The 22,568-nt window shown below is 35.0% G+C and overlaps 1 protein-coding gene across 1 annotated transcript in view; it reads right to left on the bottom strand.

Moving 5' to 3' along the window:
• Positions 1-22,568, bottom strand: part of ASCC3 (activating signal cointegrator 1 complex subunit 3) — a 251,047-nt gene that overhangs the window by 190,844 nt on the left and 37,635 nt on the right. The window contains exons 5-8 of the mRNA XM_054279359.1: positions 19,042-19,162; positions 16,080-16,287; positions 15,204-15,345; positions 14,517-14,642 (exon numbers count right to left, since the gene is read on the bottom strand). Coding sequence (XP_054135334.1) covers positions 14,517-14,642; positions 15,204-15,345; positions 16,080-16,287; positions 19,042-19,162 — 597 coding nt within the window. The remainder of the gene's footprint in view (positions 1-14,516; positions 14,643-15,203; positions 15,346-16,079; positions 16,288-19,041; positions 19,163-22,568) is intronic.

Raw genomic sequence — 22,568 nt, forward strand, 5'->3', positions numbered from 1 at the left:
GCATATACACTCATATGCACACACAAACACGTGCTTTTATATGTATGTATATACACATACACATTTTAATACATCCCCCCATCCTTCTGAATTATGAATAATTAGTTGTTCCCCTCTGCTTTCTAATTATGCATCTATACACTTAAAGCACTTTTGTGCCAGTGTAAATCCTATTTTGTTATTGAAGGTACACCCAGAAATTAACATAGATGTTATACCTGGGGACTTCCACAGCTTCCCTCTCCTGATGATACTTTTCATATTCTGCTACTTCCATGAAAAAGTGGTAGCTCGTGAGATTTAGGAAGAGAAATAAACAAACATGTAACTATGTAAATAACATAAAAGTAAAATTATTTTTTCTATTATCTTAGGAGAACTATTTGAGAATCTAATTTCCTGCCTGCCCCAAAGACTGAAATGTTGTCTTTCAAAGTGTGCATATACATTTTAAGCAAAGGCTCATAACACGTAAAAGAAAAACTGCATGATGTTTGGATCTGCTCCATTTAGCACCAAATCATATCAGTGAGATTTCATTGGACTTAGGGGAACAATTTTTGCAGGAACAAGTAGCCTACACAGAGATATGAAAATTATACAAGCGTACCAAATAGAGCTTACAACTGGCTTTGGGCCATAATCAGCATTACAATTTCTTCAAGGAAGTACAAATTATACCTCATCCAGAGTGTAGTACCTGAAGAGTTATGTGCTATAAAGGAAGCTTGGAGTAAAACACTTTAGACAGATGCAAACAACAAAGGGCACCAGAGAGCCAGCAGCTTATTTCAACACCATACCTGCTATACCTGACTAGCCTAGAACTGAGAGCAACTCTTGCATGGTGTGGGCTATTGGGGTCACTGTTAGCAGTAACCACAGATCAGAGAATCATTTAAGTTAGGAGCATCCAGTTCAGCCCCTCTGCTCAAAGCAGGGTCATTTACACCTACGCAGTTACATTTCAACTATCAGCCAGGATGGAGACCCCACAGCCTTTCTCAGCAAAGTGTTCCAGTATCCCCCCACCTCACAGTAAAAAATTACTCTCCTCTGTGTCTAATTTGTACCTATTTCCTCTGGTGCTGCCACTGGGCACCACTGATGAGAGTCTGGCTCCCTCTTTGTTAATCATTCTCACTTCAGGTATTTTTATACACTTGTCAGATTCCCCCTGAGCCTCCTCTTCAGCTCTCTCACACTCTGCTCACCCAAAAGATCCTCCAGTCCTTTCATAAGATTAAGAAGTCAGAAGAATTCCTAGAAACAACAACATGAACCACAAGGGTAAAATTATACTCTGATATTTTAGAACAGAGGAGCTCATATAAGACTTCTTTAAATATGTTCTTAATTGGAATTAAACATCATCTTTTAGAGTCTTTATTTTAAAATTATCACCACATTCACTGGTTAATGCAGTAAGTATTTAAGTAGCAGTGGCCATCAGAAACCAGGGGAATTTCCATACTTTCAAGCTATATTAGGATCTTTCAACTCAAAATGAACACAGCAAAATTCTCCTGGATTCTAACAGAGGTCACTAGAGTAAAAGGAAGTATCCTGAGAGGAAAAAAAAGTTATATATTCATTCTATATTACAGGATCACCCCAGCTCAAAGTCACCATAACACAAAAACTATGAAAATTATAACGATTTTGTTTTTTTGGAATGCTACTTCTAAATCATTATTAAACATTGCCTCTCCAGAGCTTTTATACTTTTGCCAAACACTCAGAGTTTTATTGAATTACTCAATTCTCAGAAGTGTCAAAATTCTGGGCAGTTAATAACAGTGAGTGCTGTTCAAGAAACAAACTTTCACTAAAGAAGATCCAGACTCCATCCAGAGAAGTCCAGAACAGTTCCATTAAAAAACAAATTGCAGCAGAACTTAGAAGTATAATATTCTCCTACCAGCTATGGAAACAGGTCCTCCTTGAAAAAAAGAGCAAGTGAAAACCAAAACAAGTCAAAGAATAAAAAGCCTCAATCTCTTGTTTTGTGTGTTTGTAGTTTTGTTTGGTTCTTTGATTTTTATTTTGTTTTTTGTTGTTTCTGTTTGTTTGCTTTGTCATCAGTCCTGTCTTCTGCATTATTGAAGAAAGAAATACTATCTATTCAAAATCAAGAGGTTTTAGGGGAAATATTTACCTTCATATATGACAGCTAAGAGTTTACATGCCTGAAGCAATTTCAACAAAAATCCCTGTAATTCTACAGTTACATTGTCACCAACTTTATTATATATAAACTATTCTATAAACTGATGAACAACACTATACAAACAACTGCAGCAGTCACACCTTTTCTACAGACTTCTGAATTATTCAACCACTTACTCTGTAAAAAGACATCACTGCGAAATATTCTTGGGTTCAATTCTATAGATTAAATCCAAAGACATCTGCATGTGTATATTCCAAATAATTTTGAAGGACATGACAGAACCCCACTATGGCACTACAAGGATTTCACTGCTCTGAGTTAAAAAACTGGAACAGCTTGGGGGATCACCTCCCCTCGCTGGGAGAACCGTGTTATGTTTATCAACCTAGTTATAATATGACAAAAGATTATAGACAGAGTGATTGTACCCTCTGGTGATTTCATTTGAGGAATTGGATAACAAAGTGTTTCAGAAAGATTTTGCCAAAAAAGCAACTCTTTCTACAGAAAATGTGCATAAGTTTTGGCATCCAAACAGACACACAGGAGAGATTCTGATTTCAGTGACACTGCTGCAAACTCCAAAGTATCCAATGTCAAGAGAATTATTCCAGATTATAGCAATGAAATGGAGATCAGAACACAGCCTCCTCTTGGAGCCTTCTGATGCCATTTGTGAATTACACACAAAAATTACCTTGAACTAATGCAGCTGAAGGAAAATCGGCAACAGTTGTGGCACTTCCTAATAACCTCAGAAGTTAGTCTTATGAGGATAGAAGGATTTGGGTTGAATTTGATCACATTTCATTCATATTAAATGTAACCAAATAAAGGTTTTCTTCCTCATAAAATTAAAAAATATACTGTGCAAAGCTAAAACTATGGGAGAGTGAAACACAAAAAGCTGTACACATTTAAAAAATATTTAAAATTTACATTCAAAATATCTACAATTTTTAAAGAAACATTTTAGATGTCCTGGCCTGCTATGTATTGAGTTGTATCTATCTCCACTATCTCCCTGGCTTTTCTACATGGAGCAACAAGGAAACTGATGATGTTCATATGCTACAGTTTATTATTCAGGTTTTGTTGGGGCTTTTTCCAATTCAGAGAACACTCTCATTATTTCTTATACTTAAATACAACTAAAAGAGACTCCTGGCTCTGTTGATGGCATATTGCTCTCATAATTTATTCAGCTGGGAAAACACAAGGCATCTCTAAGAGGAAAAAAACATCACTATTAGATGCACACTGAATCAAAAGCAAGTGCAATCAAAGAGTTAATATAGAAAAACCTTTCCTAGTTCAAGAATATAGACACTGCAAGGCAAAGGGAGAAACCCAGCAAATAATAAGGAAAGACACCAAAGCATTGAGAAAGTAGCTACATACATTCTGGCTATTGCTGAAAAAAAAGGCTACTAACATGCAGCATAGGAACTGAAGTATTTTCTTCTAACCAATATAAAATTATTTCAGCTAACATTTCCCAAGTAAAGAGATTATGATATGCTATGAAACTACATAAAAATTACTTTTTGGTAATTGAATTCCTCTATGAATCGCCATTTATGAACTAGCTGGAAGAATTTTGTAACAACTGCATCATATCAAGAGAAATTTATCCTTTCTCGTCTTGTTGCAGTTTTGAAAGAATGTCACTACTTACATAGCACATCAGTTACAAAGTCAATCTTCTAGTTATATAGCTCCCCTACCCCAAAATCTTTCAAAAAAATTTAAAATTAATTGGTGATTTCTAAGTAAATCCCTTGATGAACCATCTCAGTCCCATTTCTATCATTGAAAGACACAGCCTATCCTCATCTAAGATAAAAGATTCATTTCTTAAGGAGCATACAGAAATTTGTGCTAATTAAAGACAACATTAAAATCATACAAACTATAACTTGTCTAAAATAATTTGAGTGAGAGTTAATCTTTTAAATGTTGCAGTGTTTAAGAACTAGCATATACCTCCCTCGACTTTCAAAAGTCTCACTTTGAGATTACATTGCTTAAAAATTAAAACCAATTTTGGTCTTTGGGATAATTTGAATTAGAATTTAAGATACTATCCTGTATTTCACCTTAAATGAAGACTGAATACTCCTAAGAATGAAAGTCTGCCTTTGGGGATGCTATCAAAGTAAAGCAGACTCCTGCATTCTTCCATACTCACACTGTGAAATTCCACTGAGAAGTGGCTATTCCCTAAACAGGATGCAGCAGAACACATTATTCATTCTCCAGTCTTAATTACCACAACGACTGAAACTACTTTGAGTTGTTTTAATTCAAAACTTTTCAGATTTCTGCATGTGCTTTATACCAAAGTCCACATTCGAGTCAATGACTAAAGAATGAAAAATTAACTTAAAAAGTTGCTTTCTCAATTTAAATATTTCACTTGTTATGATCATTTAATGAGGCCAAAAAAAAAACCATAACAGCTGCAAAGTCACCAGGTAGACATAATTGGATTTCAAATATTACAGTGACTAAGTACAAGGGGAAAAGAATGCTGTGAACCAGAAAGCTGCATTTCTTTCGAGCTACATGCAGCTGCACTGTGTAAGAACATGTCCACCTGAAATGCTTCTTGAATTTTTACTGGTCATTGGTTTTATTCTACAAAATTCAATCCACATAATTATCTTCCTTGAAAGCAAGGAACCCTATTTTTAAGAGCAGGGTAAGAACATTTAATATTACCGTATAGTTTTGAAGCACAGATCTCTTTCTGTATTTTATTTTTAAATGACCCCTAATTAATTCAATACTATTTTATGCATGCAAAGGCATTAGTTCTAAATGTTCATGTAGAAGTGAATATTTAATCTGTTAATGTAGAATGCACTTCAGAATAACATTTTCGAATTATTTACTTTAGCTTATGTTAACACAACAAACTATTTCTTCCTACAAAACCTAACAAAGCCCAGAAAAACTATCAGAATGCTTTGGAAGGTAATTTTAGCTGAAATTACTAATAATTTTAACACATCACGTAAAAATGAAAGAATGGCAAACAGAAGAATATTCCCCAAGGATTAACTATTGCTGTCATAATCTTTCTTCAGCTCAATTTTCTTCCCCATTTCACTTAAATTGACACTTTTGCTATGCAAGATGGCAGCCCTGTTTTACAGTATACATATTAGAAGACTTTTTCCTAAATTTTACAAGAAAAGACTATAAGCATAGTCAGTATTCTACAAGAACACAGCTATTTTGTTTTCATGAATTGCAGCTAAACTTAGCAGCGTTCACAGAAGTTTTCCTACCACAGGAAAATAAAAAATAGGTGAGGGATGACGACCTTGGGTGATAGGGTCACCAACATGTGGGAACAATAAAAGTTTAAGTACCAAAAGACAAAAAGTACAACAGTTTTAAAAGCTATTTGGAAAATTTGTCTAATTAGTTCTGATTGCAAAATTTCTCTTTGTTTTCTCACTCATCAACAGTGAATGAAATATGCTACAATGAAAAAGAAAACATATACTCTCACAAATCCCCCTGAGATACATCTCTCAAACGAAGCCAAACAAAAACTGAAAACCTCATCTTTGGTAGCATAATCTCCTCCAGACTGGCTGTATCCTGTAATAGCACACTGCACTGCCAAATCTGGGTTTGTATTTTATTAAAAGAAGAACTTGAACTAGTTATAAGAATGAGAAAATTGCTCAGAAGTGGTGCTCTTCTGCACAAAACAAACAAAAACAAAACAAAAAAACCAGCCTTATTTTTTTCTTTATTTAAGTATTCAGAACCAGTTTTACTGAATGAATCTTTACACAAATTAAAATCCTGACAGGTAAAAGCGGGTACTTTGTTAGATTACTTCTAGGTACAGGCAGATGCATCTACTCCCACAGTGGCTCAGCAGGTGTTTCTCAGCAGCTGCTGCCCTTTACTGGTTTGCCTTTGTAAGTGTTCCCATCAGATTTTCAACTATTTCAGAGGCACCTCTACACAATATAAACACACTTGGCAGCTGTGTAGAAAATGAAACAGGCTTAACATTGTATTCAAATCAGATGCAGTCAATTTTATTTCATGTTAATATTAAAAAGTCCATTTCCCTATTCATATTTACTACTTGCATGAAAAGGAGCAACCTAAACAACTATAAGAATATATGAAACTCTTACAAGACAGTAGCTAATAAATATTTTAAAGCAATTTTTGCTTTGTGTATTATACATAGCCATGCTAGTTTAAAGAACAGACTAAAAGAAATGAAGTTCTCTATTTTCACCAGTACAGATGCCCCTATTAGACTTTGACCCATATTATCAGTTAATTGCTCTTCTCTTTGAACTTCTCTGTCCAAGAAAAGGTAACTCCAGATTTTACAGAGCTCTTTAAAAAAAAAGGTTGTACACAAAATAAACAAAATCTCTCTAAATGAGAGGGTCTGTTAAAGTTTCAGTTACAACCTCACTAATGAAAGGACATTTGAAAATATTATTTTTTATTCACGAGGATTTTTTTTCTTGCTTTATCTACACTTACTAGTGGGTTTTGTCTGTTGTCATTAGTATCAAGCCCTTGAAAATAAAAGTGTACATAAAAGCACAGCCCAGACGGATACAACAAAGAGCATATTTACCAGTTTTTCAATAGCATCCTTGCCCCTCTCAACATCTCCAGTGTCTTAAATGTAGTATGTTCATGTAACACCATCAAACTTACAAAATGTTAAAAGGGTCTTATTATGAGTATGTAAATAAATAAGCTAACACAAAAAAAAAAAAAAGTGTTTGTTGGAACAAAAGGGTTCAAACCAGAAGATTAGACAAGGATGTAACAGTTTTGCTCAAGTGACATAAATGCCTTGGTAATCTTAAAAGGATTAAAAGCACAAGATTACAAAAGGTCTTGAACGAAACTGCACATGAGACTAGGACAAATGCAATTGAAAGATTATATTTTAAGCACTCCATTTTAGGACACTACAAGGTAGGTAAGGGCATTATAGTACAGCTGAAAACAAGGAGAAGTCTATTGGCCAAAAAAAAAATAGTCTTACACTGAAGTCTTCTGAAAAATTTGTGTAGATAAGCTAAGACAGCACATGCTGCAAAGGAAATCTTCATTCAGTCTGATTCTAAAAGGATCCAACTTGCCCAGTGTCAAAGCAAAGCAAATAAATCTGCTGTCAGTCTACCAAATGACAGGTTTATGGCAGAAGTAGAAAAGAGAACACTATTTTGGAATAAGAAAAGAGTTACATTGCTAACTGCTGTGCTGACTGCTTTTTTAAATCAGAGACATATTGTACAATCTGGAAAGACCTGTGGGTGCAAGACCTGTGGTTATTTATCAATTTAATCAGTAATCCTGGTAAACCAAAATGATAAGAAAGTATCTATAGTACTTCCCCATTCTTATGGGACAATAATAAAAGCCTGTTTTCATTATACTTTGCTGGTGAAAATCCTTCCAGTTTGTATAAATATAGTCTGTTTTAAAATGGCCACATTACAGTGATTTGATCCACATCATCATACCAAAAATAAAAGCCACATCGTATAAATAGGCCAAGGAGGATGTAGTTTGAGCAAATACAGGCTTACATCTGATCAATTATATAATGCCTAGCTCCAAAACTTATGTGAGATGTGACATATTTGCTTCCTTTACCTTCATTTCTCCCTGTCCCAAAAGAGGTGAACTGTTTATTGCTTCCACAATGGTGGATAGACACATATTGTTCCAGTAAGTGCAGGCTGCTGCTCAGTGAAAGCCGTCTTTTGCTTTTCATAGAATCTGACATCAGATCATGCTTCAGTTCTCATCTATCTCCAATTATTCATCATTCCCTATTTTTTTTGCATCCTACATACATCTCTTATAAAGACAGAGATTGGCTTGACTATCTCCTTTGCATACAGATCTTTCTTAAAAATAAAATAGTAGAAATCTGGCAAGCTGAGGGAGGCATAGAGAAAGACATATAAAGTAGTGGTCTATTTAAAAGCCTCTGCTACTTTAATAATCAACTCTTAATGGGAAATATATATATACACATACCCCATACGCATGTTGTACATATGTGTTTTATATATATAGATGTAGTTTAAAAAGATATTTTGAACTATGTAAAATGTATATATTACTGTCTTTTTTAAGTCTGTGATAACGTTGGACTAAGAATGGATGACAGACTCCAGAGAAGTCACACCTGCCAAACATGGAGAGGCTTCAGAGAAAATATTTTCAATTTCTTATCCTGCATTAAGAGACAGGTCCTCTCAAAGACTGTAATAGTATCAAACAGCTTTTTGGTGAGTCAAAAATCACAGTTTTCAAATTCTAAAGGCAAACTACCGTCCTTACTGACAAGCATTTCAAAATATGATTTTAAAACAATAACTATGAAAAATATAAAACTATTAAATTTTTTTGGTCTTTTACTATCATTACTCTAAAAGAGAAAATCTTTATGGTCAGTACAGCTCTTTTGAGACAGCTCATCCTTTTGTCTCTTGTTTCAGCACTAGCTCAAGATCTTATTCTGATATTCTAGGAAAACTGCTTTATATATTTTGATACAAACTACAGATTAAAAAAATATTCTCCTATTAGGAGAAAGTAGACATAGGTGAAACTACATTTGAAACAAGGTATTTCTTAATCACGTATTTATTAATCACGTATTTATTCCTTTATATCTGCCCTACTTCATTACTAATCTTCTCCACTGGTGTTAAGTTTTCAACTTGCCAAACTCCTGGTTATTGGAGAGTGGTCATAACTGTTGATCCTCCAAGCTGTGATCCTAAGAACTCTGCCTCACTGAAGCTGAGACATCCTCTTGTCATGTTAAATCAAGGAGCCCAGACTTTCACATTTCATTATGCAATTAATTCAAAGTTGTACTCTAACATTCATAAAGCCTTGCTATCTCTGCAATGTACCTGTATTTTGCAATGTACCTGTATTTCAAATACAGCATCAGATCTATTTGACATGACCATATCAGGTTTCTTTTCCTCTAAACTATTTAAATAACTTTTTTTGTTTTAAAGGTGTTACACAAAATAAAGTTAGTGATCTGGCACTCGTTAAAATCAGTGATCCTATTGCACAAAAAACTCATCTTACTGTCAAAGGCATATTAGAATAGTAGAAAGGTTTTATGAGTCCAGAAAAATGTTATAGTAGCATTTCCAGTATTAAAAGCTATATCAATAAAGTAAGACTTTTTTTTTTCAAAATACTTTTTGATTTATCATAATGGGAAGATGTTCTCCACTGCTGAAAGAAAAAAGAACTTCTTAGCATTTAGGAAATCATATAGTCACATCTATCTGCAGTGAAAGCTGCAGTCAAGTAAGGCACATGTTTAAAAATATTACATTCAATGAATTATATTCAAGCACAGCAACTGTCTTTCAAAGGTGAATCAGTAGCAAGTCACAGCATGTTTGCATTTCTGCAACATGAGATTACAGGTAAATTTTAAAATCAGAATATCACTTTACAGCTTGCACATCATAGCAACAGATCTTTTTGATGAAGAGATAATAAACTGTTTCTACTAAGAAACAGAATTTTCTTAATGGAAAATATAATAATTTTGTACAAGATGGACAATAAACTGCTGGCTCAGCATGAAGCACAGTTTTTGCTTGCTTTAAGCCAAAGCAATAATATTTATTATTAGATTTTTAATGAGACAATGCCTAAAAGCTTCATTTAAGAGTAAGCGAAATAATCAAACAATTTGAGGCAGAAATTTTACATATAGTATCTGAAATTCTAAAAAAAATGAGAAAATACCATTAACACGTATATTGGAGAAAATTAAGCCAGAATTTGTAGGCTTTAAGATCATCATCAGTGTTGAATCTTAACTCTAATATTTTTGTTCACTTTGTATTGCACATATTCAACCCTCTTTGAACACCCCCTCCCTGAAATATGAAGACCAAGTGCAATCTCTAATATGCACTACCAGCCATTAAAGCCATTGTACCTTGACATACATGCTTTTCCTTGTCTTAAGCTGGGGCTAATGATTACAGAACTTTTAAACTCTCCTCAGAGCAATTTCTGATTATAATTCATTGGATAAATGACAAGATTTCAATAAGTGCAAAACATTTTTTTAAATTATTCCGTATGGTTCAACCATCAATTGCTGTTTGGAAAATAAGCAACTGAAATATGCACTAAGATCAACTTTGGAATTAATGATCCAATATTCTGGATGTGAAAAATGTAATTTATCCAAAAACACGCATACTTTAATTCAGTAGACTTACCTTGTACAATTCTAAAAACAAGAAAACATTACAGGAAAAGAGAGCATATTGATTTTGTAATAATTCCTTCACATAATGCAGAGAGAAAAAAAATACCTTTCTTTAGATCATTAAGCAGTGCTAGTAAAAGGAAATGGAAATAACATGAAGAAAAGAAATAAATCCTACCTTGAACACCCACTTTAGGTAAAAAGCTGAAGTAACTTTTCTCGATCAGCAATTTTTTAGATAAAACTTCTTTTCACAATCTTGAAGAGTAACTTTCCCTGGCCTGACTTCATGACTTTAAAGGTACATTTATTTGGCAAAAAGCCTGGCACAAAACCACCTTTATAATAAATACAAAAAGTATATTTCACTAATGGTCAAGCTGCATGTCAACTGAGCAAAGATAATAAAGCTAAGCTTGTGCTTTCCCAATTTTTAAAATTCTCATTATTGAAACAACGTAGCTGGCACATCACTTGTACAATAGTAGAACCATAATACTTTAGATTAAACTGGAGTGACCAAGCAGCTACTTATGAACCACCTGTGCTTGAACAGTGGTAAAATCACAGTTCTCTGAGAAATAATAAATGTGAAGACAAACAGATATCCACAAAGTGGGCTGGGGGTGGGATTTGTGGGCTTTCTGTAAGAGCCCTTTGCAACTCCTTTCACAGGACACAGGCACCCTTCCACCTCTGAGCACCAGTGACATTCCCGAGCAGCAGCTCAGCTCCCTCCGTGCCACCAGCTCCTGCTCCCAACCCAGCACAGGCAGGAAACAAAATGAGATGGCACAGGTGGAGTGAGATTGCTGGGGGAAGTGACACAGCAGTTCAGATCACAATGGAGAAAGAAAGGTAGGAGGCAAAGCTGAAAAAGGAACACCACAGAAAGCGGGAGAGTGTTGAAGCCAGCTGTTTATGACAGCCTATGGAATGTTTTTATGGCTGCCAAATTGTGCAGGGTCAGTCACTCCTGGTCTCATATTTGCAGTGCATAATGGGATTAAGTAGGAATGGAAGCTGTAAAAATCTGGACCTTTATCAGTTCATCTGAGTTCCATCTTAGCACCTATGTTCTTTCAGGCAGTTATTTCACTAATCATGAAGTCATAAACTTTTTAGGAAAACTGTGACCCTTTGCAAAGAGGCCCTCACTAAACTAAATACTTACCTTGAAAACACCAGCCATAAGATTTCAGATAACATAGTACTAAAACTAACTTAAATGTGTTATTTCTTCACTGTGGAGTGCAGTGGCAGATGCACCCTGGCTACGCTGCCAATCCTTACAAAAAAGAACCCTGTGTTAATATATGTCCTGGTTTAAGGCATTGCTGCTGCCTTTGGTGCTGGTTCGTAGAGGTTTTGCCATTTTGCCTTATGCTTTCACATAAGCAACTATTAAAAAAGGAAGCATATATATGCTTAAAATGTGTTTTGTTAGTGTCTAGAGGAATACATTTCTCTCATCTCTTCTCAACCTGGGTTTACAGGAAATAAGAAAATCTAAACCTTAACTAATACTTTAAATAATTTTAAACACAAGATTACTTCCAGCTGATATGATGCAGAGCTTTAACTTCTGATCAACAGTCCAAAATACGAATGAATTCCTTATGGACTCAGTTCTGACCTTAGGAGTTTCAAAGCTGAAATGCAATAGTGTATGCTGCAATACATGTTACACAAATACTCTACTGCTGACAATGTGATCAAAATCACATACCTCATGAGAAATAGATAGAGAGATCTTAAACTTATTTTTGTGCAAATGAAAACACACAGACTAAAAAGAAAGGGAAGGAGAATATTTATAATTTTTAATACCATCAAGATTTCCTCAGAGAATAGCAAGTGCTTATAAAGCTCAATATACAATACTCAAAACCCCAGCAACAATACATGGCTTGGTTGTTCTGTGCCTTTTCACCCCTGGGGTTATGGGTGGCATGTATATTGACTTGTCAAACAGGCTGAGTACTTTTATGTCTAGACTAAATGTCTTACATCAAAACTCTACCACTAATGGCACCTCATAGTAGTCAACAGCAGCAGAACTGTCAGGATGCCTTTAGAAGTTCCTAGTTATGAATTATTTAGTTATATTTACTGTCATCTCTACTCCTTGACCACCTATTCAAATTTTAGATAATCCTGCAAAAATATCCATACAGAGATACAATACAGCTATTTTATGAGCACCTATACATGCTAGGAAATACTTGAAAATCATTATTTTTCTGCTTTTGCTTACACTGCTTAATCCAAAATAAAACATATTGACAGAAAATCTTCATGCTGTCTTAACTGACTCCAGTTAATCGGCAAAAATTTGAAACACCAACCAAGGTGTTTCTGAGCTTAGAGTTTTAAAACAGTCATGCAGAGAAAACAAAAATAAAATAATTTTGCCCTAAAAAAGATACATCTTGACAAAGGATGTCTTAACTTACTCATTGGGAGTTCCAGACTCATTTAGCTCCTTGATAAAAAATTTCTATTTAACAAATTTCAAATCTATGAGTCTCATTGGTGAAATCAAGAAGTTGAGAAGTCCTACAGCTGGAGAAACTTCATAAAATTGACATCTGTTGTCACAAATCAATACTAAAGTTAGGAGCAAGAATTACATACATGTGTGTTCAAACAATCAAAACTGGTTTTGTTGTTGACATTTCTATTTGATCTCATGTAATAAGAATCATATCAAAGAATAAAGGTCTGAAGAAGATGGTTTCTGTTTCAAAATTTCACTGTAAAACTGAAAAGCAGACCTCTTGATGATACACAATCTACAAAAGACAATTACTGATTAAATGTGTATAACTGATGAATTTTTTAACATTTATTTTAAAAATTGCATGTGCAAAAATCAGCAAACTATTCATTTTAGATAGGTATTTTTCTGTCTGAACCATATTTTTTCTGAAACCACTTACTGCCTTTTGAAATATTGGTATTTCTTCCAAAAAGTTTACAGATTAGTAGGTAGTATTTAACTTAGGAAAAAGACATTTTATTGCCGAAAGCTGTCATGCTGAATACTGTCATATAAAATGACAATAGCTGTAGTTTCTGTATTTTTCAATCTGGTTAAGGGCTGTCAGTCAATTCATAAACACAACACTGTCACCTAAGCAGAAAAGAATAGATTCAGATTCTAAAACTGTCTTCTGTTTTGAAAGAGTTAAATCTTTATTCATAATCACAATAAAGTGCCTTGCATATATTCTCATTTCCTGCTTTCCCAGAGAGAAAAAGGTGGAAAAAACGTATCCATGTTATATGCTGCAGAACTAAGAGACATAAAACCCTCTCTGTACACAGAGCTTGCTTTTTATGTTTCTGTTCAAATCAATACCAAATCTTCCCCTTTTCAATAGATTTGACATATACAACAAGGAGTAAAAAGGTACCTGTGATGGAGTACTGCAAGTTCTAGACTGTAAATAACAAACAAGAAATTTAGTTCCCTTATCTCAGCTTTTTCACCATTTTAAATCACTAGAAGTTGAAATGTTAACATTTGTTTTATCCGCTTTTTTCCTCTCTGCTCTTTACTTTCTATCAGCAAAGCACTTTTTGAGATGACACTGCACCCCACACAGTCCATAACACCATATCCAACACCCCTGAACTGCATCACACAGTAACACTGGTGCAGAATAGTGCTGTGCAGTCAGAAGCCAACCTGTACAGGTCAAGGTACAGAAGCTCAGGCTCACTTTCTCCTGTGATCTTCAGAAGAGAACAGAATCACTGTAATGCTTTCATTTCACTGATTCAGATCACAGCTCAAAACCATAAATAACTGAAAATGTAATGCCTAAGGAATGGAGAACTGCAACTCATGAACAATTCCTTGAATCTGAGTCAACATGAAAGGGATTGTATCACTGAACTACGTTCCCCAATAAATATTCTTCAAATTAATAGTGAAGAAATTAACTGCCTGCATTTACCTATCACATATCACTGGAAAAACTGGCAATATTTCCTGTTAAATTTTGGTAATACAAAGTAAAAACTAATTTAATATCTTTGAAATGGTATACTCACCTCATCTAAGTCTTTAATATAAACAATTTTCTCCTCAATACCAATAGGCATTGGTTCACTATGGGGGATCTTCACCTCTTCATACATTTTATTATTTTCTCGCTGCACTGACTCTGGTAAGAACACCTGAAAGTGTATTACAGGAAAATTAATTAAAAGTATGAAAACAGAAAGTGTCATTATGCATAACACACTTTGAACAATGCTTTATCACTTTCCTCCAAAAAATGGATCCAAACCAAAAGCAAATCTCACTTACCCTTTTTATAGACAGAATTGAACCCCTCAAATGGAAAAGAATCAGTTTTACTACTCAGAAAATAGTCCCAAAACCCCCAAAAAGATAATTCTGTTTTATTAAATTTCAGAATCCATTAGGTCTAGAATTTCATAAAGCATTTATTTTGTTAAAGTCAATGCAAAGGTATCCAAAAGAAAGAAAAATAATATCTTAAGAATTTAAATGACCCTAGAAATAAAAGCAAATACATCAGTTGAAAATGATATTATTTCTTTCAGAATCAAAGTAAAAATAGAATTTATCAAAGCCTTTAAAACCCTCTGCAAAGAAGCACTGCTTCATACGTTGGATTCCGAGAAGGAGGAGGAAGGAAACAAAGGGAACCCTGCTGCACATTACTCATGGGGAAAGATGCACTGTTCAAGAAGGGTCATGCACCAACATACCTTTGCACCCCCAATGAACGCTGATGTTTTCATAGCTTCAGCTCGGGAGTCATAGACATGTGGATAATGAATTTTTTCGACGCTCAGCTCTCTCTGTCTACCTAGGACTGGCATACTCCGAGCATTCAGAAGCGCTAGTTCTCTGTGGGCAGAAAAATACCTGCAGTAATTCTGCCCATTTCAGGCTGCCATCACAAAAACTGAGCATGGTACATTAAAGTCAGAGCAAGATTTGAGGAAATGAAATTTAAAAAAATAAATTACAGTATTATTCTCTGGCACTAGTTAGGCCAACACCTTAAAACATACGGTTTAGATAAAATTCAGAAATGCAATTCAACAAGTGCAAGACTTTCCTAAAAGCAGTTTTGACTCTTTTTAAGCAACACAGCAACATGATTTCACAGTTAGATACCATTCTCACTATATTTTTCTCAATACAAAATACAACAGCTTATTTGCTCCTTATTCTCTCCCTCCTCTACTCCTCCCACTACCTTCTAGCTGTCAACTTGGAAAATAGTACCCATTAATCTTGAGAGAGAAAAAGAAAGATAGTTCTGATAGATTTAGTACAGACTTCATAAATCCTAAGCAAGCAGTGTGCATACAGGAACTAAGAAAGATAGCCTACCCCACTAATCTGCAATTCCAGCCCACAGAGATGAGCTCAAGAAGATTCTCATTAAGCAAATCACTGCTTTCTTTCCTGAAAATTAAGTTTTCATATAAAAAAAAATTCTACGCTTGTAATAAAACGTGACTTGAAGTCAGAATCACCTAATCACCAAAGCAAGCTAAAAGAAAATAAACTCTTATGATATGTTGAAGTAGCAATTACAATAGAGGCATTTCTCAACTTTTGGGATTTATTACCTTTGCATCCGCAGCTCTTTGGGATCAAAGCACATTTGTCCTTCTCCAGAACCTTCTCCATCTTCCACAGCTTGTTTTTCTTTTCTGGCATTTCGTTTTTCTTCCCGACGATATTGCTTCATTAACAACTTTTCTTGTTCAGACTGAATTGTCACTTGACAACCATAATTTGGTTTAGCGTTTTCTCCTATAAACTTCTTGCACTGTTCTGCAATATGATAACAGACATGCATCTCCATAAGTACTGGATTCCATTTCCCCCCCCCCCCCCCAGTTTCATTCTAAAGGTTTGGGGGTTTCATGCTTGTTTGGGGGGTTTGTGTGTGCATGTATGAGTGTATTGTGTGTTTAAAAATAGTTGAACTTTACGTAGACTATGCAGCAGTTGGGCTCAAGACATCTAGAAGTAGCACCAGGTCATGTCCCAAAAGCAGGACATCTAAAATACACTTAATCCCAAAGCAAGGGGATGGACTAGCAGCAAAAGGAAGGACATTTTTTGTTTTCTGTATTTGTAACAACTTCATCTACAGTGGAAGTGCCACTTTGCCTCTTATCACTGCTCTTACATACATGCACTGATAAGCAGGATGGGTGACAACAGATTAAACAGGGTGGTTTTTTTTAAACAGCCTCTTGACATAACAATTAGTGTATATAAACTAGATAACATGACTGTATTGAAAGCATACTCTCAATGCAATTTCCCTGAACAAGTGAGGAAATCTATCCTACTCTATACAATCACAAGGACTCCTTTCTTTTACATCAATAAGCAGCAGGATTATCAAGAAGAAATCAGAACCACAGAACAATTACAGTAAACAATAAATCCAGGGGAGCAGGGGACCCAAAAAAGCTGTTACATTCATGTTTTTGAGATCAGTACTGGCTAAAACTGAAGACACAACCAAGTCTTTTATACATGACAGGCTGGGAGAGATTTATTTTGTTTTCATTTTAACAATATTGGTAGTTTTAAATGTCATTTTTCGAAGTTCTGCAAAACAGATTATTAGTTCATATAGGTTTGACTGTATATTAAATACTTAACTCGGTTAGGTATCATATGAACTTCTGCAGCCAAACTCTGAAGCGAAAAACTTGAAAACCTTTTTTCATCAAATAAACCCACTTGACTGACATTTTGAACAATTTGTGCTGCTTAGTTTTCACCTACAGCAACAGTGAAACTCCTACATCTCACAGCATGCATACTGGATAAGGCAACAATAACTCGTTGAAGAGCATTAAAAAAATTATAATAAACTGTCAGAATGTCCACATTAATACCATCATGTCTGCAGCTTTTAACTCTCTCTCTCTCTCCCTCTCTCTTGTATTAAAAGGGGACAACAATGGACACAATTTTCTGACCAAATTTAATTCAGACTGAACACACCAGGGCACAGAAATGTTACTTCATTTGTCTCATAAACACCACAATCACCTTTACTGTCATGAAATTAAATTACATAAGAATTAGTCAAATAATACAGCATGGTACAAAAAAGCAGTACAGGTACAGTTTCTTGACTTGTGCTAATTTTTTAAAGGCACAAATTACTCAGAATTTATTAAATTTCTGCAGACAGAAATTAGTCTCTTCCCCAAGTGAAATTTTGGAAAGATAAGACTTCTCCATTAGAAATAACATTTTGATCAACTTAAAAAGAATAAAACCTTATTAAAATTAAAATACTGAACTCAGGGCCAAGAGCATCTTCAGTCTCAGAGCAAATACCCTTAATATCACTGACTTTTTTAACACAGTTAAAGAAAGGATTCTCTCATCAGTGAAAAAAAGCATTAAATCAGTTAATGCTTTTCTATTGTCTGAAAAACATAACATTGAAAATATTCTTCCTCCACATTCTAGCTGAAATTACTGTGATTGATTTTACTGATGGCATAATGAAGAGTAATTTCATAAAAGCTTCCAAAATACTAATTCTGCTAAGTGAGAAGAAAATACTCCTGTAACTAAACTCTGTACACAGGAGAAAAATGTATTAATTCAATTTATACTGAATGTATATTAATTTTTTATTTGATGACCTAAGAAAGGAAAGCTATCAGGATAGAAAACCTTGTCATACAGCAAGACATTCATCTTTGAAATAATGAAAGGTAAAACTAACAGTTGTTCTGATGAGTTTAGACTAACCATTAGCACAGCAAGAGATGAACTTCTGAACGCTTGCTTATGTAATGTTTCATTGAAGACAAACATTAAAAAGGGGTCAGTTGCATTTTAAAGTTATTGTGGAGATACACAAGTCCACCATTACTGGCTCTATTCACATTTTTCCAACTCCATATGCTGCCAACACACAGTGGGCTGCACGGTGCTATGTCCATGTAAGATTTATCCCAAGTCACAACCCATATGCTATCAGATTTATTTTTGTCAAAGAAACTTATAAGACTTGTTTTAAACCAATGATCTGTAAAACTTATTTTAAAATAATTACTTGGTGCAGATATATTAACCTATAAACAAAACCTGAATTCCTTTTTTTCACCCTCTCGCTTATCCATGCTTAAGTTTGACTCTATTATTTTCAGAAGTTGTAACTGTGCTTTTCTTCCCCAAGGCCTACATTAGATGATAGTACAAAGTAGAGAGGAAGCGGGAAAGCAAATGAGGAATAATAGAAGATCAGATTATTTCCAGAGTAATCCATTAAAACAGGAAAAGTGCAACTGTTAATACATTCAAAATTTGCACATGCCCACAGGCAGTGCAGAAAAGTAAACAAATATATGCAATCTATATTTGTTTCTTCTGTATAATCAGACTTTCTTTGCTTAAGCCCAGAAATACATTCCTTCATTGTCTCCTGGGATTTTTTGTTTCTTTTTAAATTACTCATGGACAGTACTACTGTTGGAAATAAAACAGAACAGTTAGAAATCTACTTTTTATCTGGTTTGGAACAAAAATTTTGTAGTCACTTACCTTGGAGAGCCTGGAACCTGTTATCATTTGGACAAGTCAAAGATCTTTCCAGTATCAGAGATCTGTTCTGTAGAAGTTTCTCTATGAGTTCAAAACCTTCAGGGCCAAGCAGCTCAAATAACTACAAAAAAAATAAAGTCATAAGTCATATCCTAATGTACATAAATTTTTAAATAGGACTGCAATATTTCTATCCTTGGCAACATCATATCTGTTGACAATATCTAAAAAATAAATGAATTTCACTTCCCAGTAATTTAATCCAAAAGAAAATTATAATTTCTAATACCAGGTTCTCTATTACAAAAAGGGAGAATTACAGAAAGTTTTCAGCTGGAAATATTTAAAAATCTGTGAATTTTGTCTATTAAGTAAAACTCACTTTCTCTTGGGGATTCTTATATAAAATTTAACTCTTCTTAAGGCTAAACTTTACATGTCTTAGTGGTTATTTACATATGCTGTAAATTTACTTCTCCATAATCCATGCAGATGAATCAAGAAAACCAATGCTTTCTCATGCAAGTCAGGAATGTAGGAAGTTATTCCCTTTATAGTCAACAGGAGGTGCAGCCTACTGTACTTTCACAGGCTTGTCCTACCAAAAAAAAATCATAGATGTGGAGTACAGCAGGAATATGCAGAAATATTTAAGATGACACTACTACTGACTTCAGTACCTGTACATATAATCCTGTGTGCAATTTGAACACATAAGGTAAATGATGTACATCAGAAAAGAGTTCTGTACCAGTAAGTGGTATTTTGGCCCAATGATACTCTTACTCAAATGATTCTCTTGTAGCAGGTTAGACAAATACAGTTCCCTATTTAAAGTTCCATTTTCCACATAATACTGTATTTTAATGGAAAAAAAACCCCCAAAACATTAAAAGTACTTTCATCTCTATCTTATCTATAATTATTTTGTCAAAAATCAAAGCATTACAGTAAGCAGTAAGTTACTCAAAATGCATTTTTGATTTTTAATACTGCTCAAAACAATTTTTTCTCAATTTTTTTTCTATTTCTAAAAAGGAAAATAGACCAGTTTCTCCTTAGTGCTTTTTGAATTTGCTGCTAATATTATCCATATAACTTCAGGAATCTGGTAAGAATAAAATGTATAATGTACTTTGATGTGATGTTCTATGAAAGAGTAAGACTTTGGCACAGTAGGATTCAAGCATTTCTGTTCCAACTATAAAAGGAGAGAGAGGTCTCTTACTGTCCTGTATTTAATTTGCCAACTCCTTAACAAAGAATTTTTCTGTGGCTCTCTATGACTACTGTCCTTGGGGAACACCTTGAGAAAACTTTATGTTACCTCTTCACATATTTGCAAAATTCTGAACAGTGCCAATGGCATCAAATCAATGATCCCTTTTTTCAGGTCAATCTGTACTTCATAAGACAAGCTGTCATTAAAAATAAGGGAGGGGAAAAAAAAGAAAAAGTGTTACTCCAGACCCTCAGGGTTTCTAGGAAAACATAAGGTTTCTGCAAATTAGTACAGGGATGGTGCAGTTTGCAGAGACCATGAACTAACAGCTGAAAGGTATAAAGGCTTGTATTTCTTCAATTAGACTAACCAGTGATGGCAAGCTGGAGAAGCAGTCTCCAGAAAATAAAAGAATTCAATAAATGTGGACAAATAGAAGATTTTCAAAATTAACATACCACAAAAATATAGAACAGAGAACTGCTGGTCAGACATCAATTCTGCTGTCAGGGATCTCAAGCTATGATGGATTTCCCTTTATCCAGCCTTCGCTTAATGATCTAGCACTGATCATTAATTCTTCTATTTTGCATAGCTCTTTACTGTCACTTTACAGACACATTTTAACTAATATTATCTGAAGCTATTGGTAAGTTTGAGGAGGTATTAAGACAGGGAGAGAAAAATAATCACTGAAGCAGCAAAAAACCAAATGTATTTGAAATAGCTTAATTGTATAAAGAACTGAACACAAACTTGTCATGACTTATCTAATGATTTCTTGAATGTGAAATACCAGCAACACAGGGAAATTAAATTCTTTCAATGCAACCAGATCTGGGCTCAAACACGAATTTTTCATCGAGGCAGCGGACACAACGTAAGCACATTCTGACTTAGCATGTTACTCCCCCAAAACGCCCAAACTCAAACTCACACCACCACCATCACCATCAGAAGACAAATAGCACACTAGCTCTAAAACATCTAATGTAGATCTCTATCTCTGCACAGGACACCAAAACATCTCTCTCACTTGAAGTTGTTAAGAACAATCTAGAACAATCAGTCAGAAAAGATGGCATTTGCTGCGGAAATAGATAACATCCTTTTTTTTTAAACAGGACAGTGTTTTCCCTCTCCTGTTTTCCCAATCTATTCTGAAACAAAAACCATTCATGTCCTACTCCTCACCCAGTAAGAACAGCAGAACCTCAAAAAGAAGCAGCAACATTACACAATTCATTCTGCTTCATGGTCAGACATCATGAAACAAAAACTCCAGCCCTGTTGAGACAGGGGCTCGAAGGAAGAGCACCAAGGTGAAATTGGACATCCCCCTCTCCAGCCATCCTACCAGTCAGAGAGAGCAAAAGCCATACAATACTTGCCAGACTCTGCAACACCTGCGTGGTGAAGTCACTCCATTTTGCCATCTTGATGGGTGGACAGATATTCATTTTCTACCAGCAGTTTGAGAGCTGGCTTGGTCACCTAATTAACCTTGCTGTTCCTGAATATAAAGGAGGCTTTCAGGACATTTTAAACAGCTAAGACAGAGTAAGCTCATTGCCCAAGAATGAGGGGAAAAGCAAAAGGATATAGAAGATCAGAAGCAATGACCCGTTCTTATTGACAAGATGTCTCCCACACTCACCAGAAGCCTGCCAGAGCTCTTGGGTGGAAAACAACGATTGAGAGCTAAACCAAGCAGAAGTCCTGAGAGACAAAGTCACACAGCAAGATCTCTCACCACCTACCACTGATGGCAGCAATACTGACAATGCTAGAAAAAGTTTGCAAAGACCAGAAATAACTAAACTTGAGAACTTGCAAGACTAAAATATTATTAATATTCATATTTGTTCATACTGTAGGAGTAATCTGTTGCTTTCTAATTAAGGTATTAATAACTATCACAGAATGCTGCTGTTTTAAAGTACAATTCTTTACCTTATCATTTTTTGATGCTTATGAAAACACATCCATGCAGGAGGCTTATTACTATCAAAATCAGAGCAGGATAATGAGAAGTAAAAGAAGCCCATAAAAATACCTTCTCCCCACCCCTCTCTCCTTCCCAGCTGTACTTCCTCCCCCAGTGGTGTAGGGAGACAAGGAATGGGGGTTATGGTCAGTTCATCACTGGCAGTTTCTCCCACTGTTCAGGGAGAGGAGTCCTTTTCCTGCTGCACTGCGCGGTCCCTGCAAAGGGAGACAGCTCTCCAAGAGTCTGTGAGTCCATCCCACAGGCAACAGATCCCCTCAAACTGCTGCCATGTGGGTCTTCCACAAAGTGCAGTCC

This window comes from Melozone crissalis, unplaced genomic scaffold, assembly GCF_028551555.1.
Source record: "Melozone crissalis strain CALT ecotype California unplaced genomic scaffold, PUWL_Pcris_2 ptg000027l_1, whole genome shotgun sequence".
NCBI classification, from domain to species: domain Eukaryota; kingdom Metazoa; phylum Chordata; class Aves; order Passeriformes; family Passerellidae; genus Melozone; species Melozone crissalis.